Source organism: Chrysochloris asiatica, unplaced genomic scaffold (assembly GCF_000296735.1).
Source record: "Chrysochloris asiatica unplaced genomic scaffold, ChrAsi1.0 scaffold00008, whole genome shotgun sequence".
Taxonomy (NCBI): domain Eukaryota; kingdom Metazoa; phylum Chordata; class Mammalia; order Afrosoricida; family Chrysochloridae; genus Chrysochloris; species Chrysochloris asiatica.
In genome coordinates, this window is record NW_006408526.1 from 9,917,900 (window position 1) to 9,923,899 (window position 6,000).

The following is a 6,000-nucleotide window of genomic DNA, read 5'->3' on the forward strand; positions in this document are numbered from 1 at the left end:
AATTATGGGTAGTATTTTATTTCCAATTCAGGAGAGTTGATGACAGGGTGTTATTTGCTTACCATTTAAGTGGGTACTTAAAATGAGTGAACTCAGATTAGAAATTTAAATAAGCATACCAAAAGTGATTTTTGGCTCCAAGGTTTCTTTTTTAAATAACCTTATATTTCCTTTCCTAATTTGAAAAATAGTGATCTCATGGTCTTTTAATAACAAGTAAACCTAGGAGCTCTGGTAGCATAGTGGTTATGAATTGGGCTGCTAACCCTCAAGGTCAGCAATTTGAAACTACCAGCCATTCCACGGGAGAAAGATGAGGCTTTCTGCTCCCGTAAAGATTTATAGCCTCGGAAACTGTGTTCAGGGTCGCTATGAGTCGGAACTGACTCGATGGCCCTTAACAACAACAATAACAACAAATGGTGGTGGTGGTGTGGCGTGAAGGTGGTTTTGACTCGTAACGACCCTACATGAGGTTTCTGAGGCTGTAAATCTTTATGGGAGCAGAAAGTCTCTTTTTCCCACAAAATATTTGGTAGTTTCGAACTGCAGATCTTGAGATTAGCCGCCTGATGCATAACTACTACACTTCCAGAGTTCCTTTATCATATATGAGGAACTTCCAAAAATTTGTGAAGAAATGGAATTTTTCCATGAACTCTTTGAATCCCTTTTTTATAGCCATATTTATTTAACCATTCCCTTAATAGTGGATGTTAGAGGTAGCTTTCACAGATTTGCTGTTAAAAATGATATTGAAGACAACTCTATATATAAATCTTTGAGTACTTCTCTTTTTTTGTTTTTTAAAAGGATAAGCTTTTTAGGTAGCTTCATGAGTATGATGATACATTTTTAGTTTTTGTTTCATAGAAACAACTTTTGCTGAAAGAAGAAAATTTAACCTTTATTGAATGCTCATATACCAGATAGTGTGTGGATAGATGTTTGTAACATGTATTTCATAGAATCTGTTGATAAATATTAATAGTTGATGAATTTTTAAAGTAGCTTTCTCCAATTTACAAACTATCCCCAGTTTTATAGAGGAAGAAATCAATGTGCTTATATAGAAGATGGTTTGCAGTAAGCTAGTATGTAGAAGCAGTTCTGGGTTTCGGAAACCCTCTCCAGGGTCTCTATATGTCCAAACTGACTTGATAGCATAAAAACAACAATGTGTAGAAATGGATCTGTAGGATAAGCACTGGACTGCAAACCACAAGGTCCACGGTTCAAGCCTGTAAGCCATTTAAGCAGGAGAAAGATAAGGCTTTCTGCTCCCTCAACAATTTTTAGCCTCAGAAACTCTATGTTGTTAAGTGCTGTTGAGTTGGTTCTGACTCATAGCAACCATGTATAGGGTTTCCAAGGAGTGGCTGGCTGGTTGGTCTGAACTGCCGACCTCATGGTTCAAACTGACCTTGCGGTCTCCTGCTTATTCCAAAGCTCCACAACCAGAACTCCTTCTACATATTGTTGTTGTTGTTAAGCACCATGGAGTCGGTTCTGACTCATAACGGACTCATAGCTACCTTTCACAGGGTTTCTGAGGCTGTAAATCTTTACAGGAGCAGAAAGCCTCATCTTCCTCCCGCGGAACGATTGGTGGTTTCAAACTGCTGACCTTGGGGTTAGCAGCCCGATTACTAACTACTAACGCTACCAGAGCTCCTACATATTAGTTTATTGCAAACCATCTTATCTATTCTTTCTTAACTCTTAAGAAAATTGGATGAATTCCTTGTATATCTTGAAGTTTATTCATGGGACTGTTGTTTTAGATGACAAATTTTAAAAAAATACATTTATTTTGAAGTAGATAATTTTCTAATAGGAAGGAAAATGTACCAGTTACTTCCATAAAAATTACGATCTTTGAAACGCTTTAGGGCAGTTCTACTCTGTCTTACAAGGTGTCTCTGAGCTGGAGTCTACTCAACGCCATACCACAACAGTTACGTAAAAACACCCACGCTAGAGATGTGGGTTCAGTTCCTGACACACGTGCCTCATGTGCAACTATCCCCTGTTCTCACTGGAAGTTGATGCTGAGCAGATTTCATTCCGCTGAGCCTCTAGACTAAGATGGACTAGGAAGAAAGCTGTGACACTCTCCTTTCAAAAACTGGCAAATGGATTACACTGGTCCAATTCTGGGAATGATGCAGGACTGGGCAGTATTTTATTCCTCTCTGCAGGCATGTGGTCACCATAAGCCAGGGAGGAGCTCAATGACAGCTAATAAAATAACAATAATTCTCTTTTAGGTCAAGGTAATTTCTCTTCACTTAAAATTCCAGCATAATGCTTCAAAAGTTTGTGTATTTAAATATGTAAAGCAGGTCTAATACAGTGGAAGGTAATGAGTGGGTAAGAAGACACGAACTGTGTGAGAACTTATTTAGAGCCTTTGCCCCATTAGCCCATACATCATCTCTATTTTGATATGGGAATTTACTGTTTTCTAATTCAGTTGTGTTTCTTTTCCTCTCTTTTTTTATCTCAGTCACATTGATCAGACAACAACGTGGCAGGACCCCAGGAAGGCCATGCTTTCCCAGATGAATGTTACAGCCCCCACCAGTCCACCAGTGCAGCAGAATATGATCAACTCAGCCTCAGGTGAGTGAGACACTATAATTAGAGGACAAGGACTACTGTTTGTGCATTGCTAAACCGTTCCATGGACAATAATAATTACACTTTTAAGGAAACTGGAGCATGGGTACTGTTTGGTGTTTGTTTTTTTCCAGTTTCATATGGGAGACATATTTTATTTCAAAATAGCACATAGTGTAGTGGTTACCAATCAGGCTGCTAACCTCAAGGTCAGCAGTTCCAAACTGCCAGCTGTTCCACGGGAGAAAGATGAGGCGTTCTGCTCCCGTAAAGATTTACAGCCTTGGAAACCCTGTACAGAGTCTCTATGGGTCAGAACCGATTCGATGTCACTTAATAACAGTATATAACAATAGTAAACCAAAGGAGCTCTGGTAGTGTAGTGGTTATGAATTGGGCTGCGAACCACAAGGTCAGCAGTTTGAAACTACCAGCTGTTCCGCATGAGAAAGATGAGGCTTTCTGCTCCTGTAAAAGATTTACAGTATCGGAAACCCTGTACAGGGTGCTATGAGTTGGAACTGACTCCACGGCAAATAACCACCACCATAGTAAACCTGTGAGTTACTCAGCACAAGGTTGGGAGTACAAACCCACCATCTGTTCAGGAAAACTGGAAAGACTTACAGTCTCAGAAGCTCCATGTAGGGTGCCTGTGAGTCAGAACTGACGCAGTGGCAGTGGGTCTTGTTTGTGTATGGTTGGTTTATGCCACCTTGTTTAGTTGTTAATACACAGAGCCAGTAACTGAAGTCTTCTTAGTTTTTAATATTTCAGTTATGGAATGAGTAACGAGTTTGGTTCATATTGATATGCATGGTGTTTTGTTTTGCTGCTTTCTTTTGTCTGAGGCCGTGGAGATGAAGTTTCTGTCATCTTTTTGTGTTTTGAATAGAAAACAAGATGAAGAAGTTCTTATCCCACTGTCTGAAGCAGATGTTTATTCTACTCTGACAATAACTGAAAAGCAGAGACTATTACCCCCAGGGCTAACACATGTTGTTTAGATCTGAATATAATTAGAGAATTTGCTTAAAACCTTTAGTTTTCCTCATTGCAAAATGGATTGTGAGTTGAATGAGATTAATAATACCCCTTACAATAGAAAGGAAGCTATTCAATAACATTAATAAGTTAATGCTCCTTGATCCTGCACCATCCTCACAGCCGTTTCCATGTTTTATCATTTGATCATTTCCACATTCTATGGGATCTCCTCTCTTCCAGTCATTTGGCCAGAACCAATAGATCTTGCCATGGACTAATGAGTGTTCCCAGCATTAGTATCATTATTCAATAATAACTTATTGAATAATAATTTCTTGAAACATCTCAATTCGTATTCCTTGCATTCCTGGAGCCTTATTTCTCATTTATGCCTTCAGTATAGCTAGGACTTCTTCCTTTAATATAATTGGTTCTTGATCATGTGCTGCTTTCTGAAATGGTTTCACATTCAACTATTCTTTTTGATGTAGTCATTCTGGGTATTTTCTCCATCTTTGAGGCTTCCTTTGTCATTCAGTATCTTATCCATAGAATCCTCAGTTGTTGTTGTTAAGTGCCATGGAGTCGGTTCCGACTCATAGCGAACCCTATACAGGGTTTCCAAGGCTGTAAATCTTTACGGGAGCAGACAACCTCATCTTTCTCCCATGGAACAGCTGTTAGTTTCAAACTGCTGACCTTGCAGTTCGTAGCCCAATTTGTAACCACTGTGCTACCAGCAGAGATGTCAGCTTAAGGGCTAAGGTGCGCCTGACCCAAGCCATGGTATTTTCAATAACCTCATATGGATGTGAAAGCTGGACGGTGAATAAGGAAGATTGTAGAAGAATTGATGCCTTTGAGTTGTGGTGTTGGAGGAGAATACTAAAAATGCCATGGACTGCCAAAAGAACCAATAGATCTATTTTGGAAGAAGTGCAGCCAGAGTGCTCCTTGGAGGCCAGGATGGCTAAGCTGCGTCTTTCATACTTTGGACATATTGTCAGGAGAGAACAGTCGCTGGAGAAGGATGTCATGCTGGGTAAGGTGGAGGGTCAGAGAAAAAGAGGAAGACCCCCAACGAGATGGATCAGCCAGGTGGCATCACTGATGGTGTCAAGTGTGACAGCAGTAGTGAGGTGATGGCCCAGGATCGGACATTGTTTCGTTTTGCTGTGCGTGGGGTCACTATGAGTCGGTTCCGACTCGATGGCACCTGACAACAACAACAACATGCTACCACAACTCCTTTTAGAATCCTCAGTAGGCTTGGATTTTTCCTTTTACTTTCTTCAGCTTGAGAAATGTCAAATGTGTATTACTTCATTTTGGCTTTTTTTGCTCTGCATCTTTGCTTATTTCATTATAATACTTTGTCTTGAATCATCCTTTGAAATTCTGTTCTTTTACATCAATTCTTACTTTTGCTTTAGCTATTCTTTGTTCAAGAGCAAAAATTCTGACATTCGTTTTGTTCTTTTACATGTTGTTTAGTGCCTTTTGTTTTCTTCATTATATGATGTCCGCAACTTGTCTGGTGTTCGATCTTGAGTGTTCAGTGTGTTGAATCTGTTCTTCCCTAGTTATTTACATATTAATTTGATTTTGTTTTCTTTCATTTGTTCGTCCTATTGCTGTAAACAGTCAGTGTACATGAGGGAGCTTCAGAAAGTTCATGGACACCCTCCCCCCCAACTAACATTGTGAAGTCTCCTTGTACTTTTGTACATATTAGGGAAAGGGAAGGTGTACCCCCATGCCAAATATCAGGGATTAAGCATTTGGGCTGGGTTTTTGTCCTCGCCCTCTGCCTTTCACTTGATCCTTTAGTACTCCTGCTGAGCACCCGGTTCAGGACACAGGTATCAGTAGTAGTGAGTGGTAGCCCATCCATCCTCTGTATCCAACCAGCAGAGCAGCATAATATTAATAGTGACAGTAGTTCTGTTGTGACATGTTATAGAGTCGGTTCTTAACACTGTAGGTTTTATTAAACAACAGCGTCTGGGAAAGGGACTGTGAAGGTACCTGGAGGAGTGGGTAGCTGGAGTGGGTGGCTTAGAGGAGCGGTACAATTTGATGGAAATGTTCCATTAATAGGAGAGCTTACAGATTTTGAAATGTCTTTGTGCTCTGAAGGTGATTCCAGTGAAAGTGACTATTTTCTACTGTTCTGTAATGGAGTCCAGGTGTGGCACTGTGGATTAAGGCGCCAGACTGCAAAGCCATTTAAACTGCAAGCCTGGCAGTTCAAGCTTACCATTTGCTCCTTGGAAACCCAATATAGGGTCCCACTCGTCTGTCTGTCGTGCTGTGGTGGTTTGAGTTGCTGTGATTCTGAGGGCTATGCCACCGGTGTTTTAAATAACCAGCAGGGTCACCCATGGTGGA

General features: G+C 40.4%; 1 protein-coding gene across 8 annotated transcripts in view; it reads left to right on the forward strand.

The window, feature by feature from the left end:
• The window catches only part of YAP1 (Yes-associated protein 1), a 157,266-nt gene that overhangs the window by 64,340 nt on the left and 86,926 nt on the right, over positions 1-6,000 (forward strand). For all 8 annotated transcript variants that reach the window (XM_006833762.1, XM_006833761.1, XM_006833764.1 and 5 more), the window contains exon 3: positions 2,510-2,625. In XM_006833762.1, the coding sequence (XP_006833825.1) occupies positions 2,510-2,625 (116 nt within the window). The remainder of the gene's footprint in view (positions 1-2,509; positions 2,626-6,000) is intronic.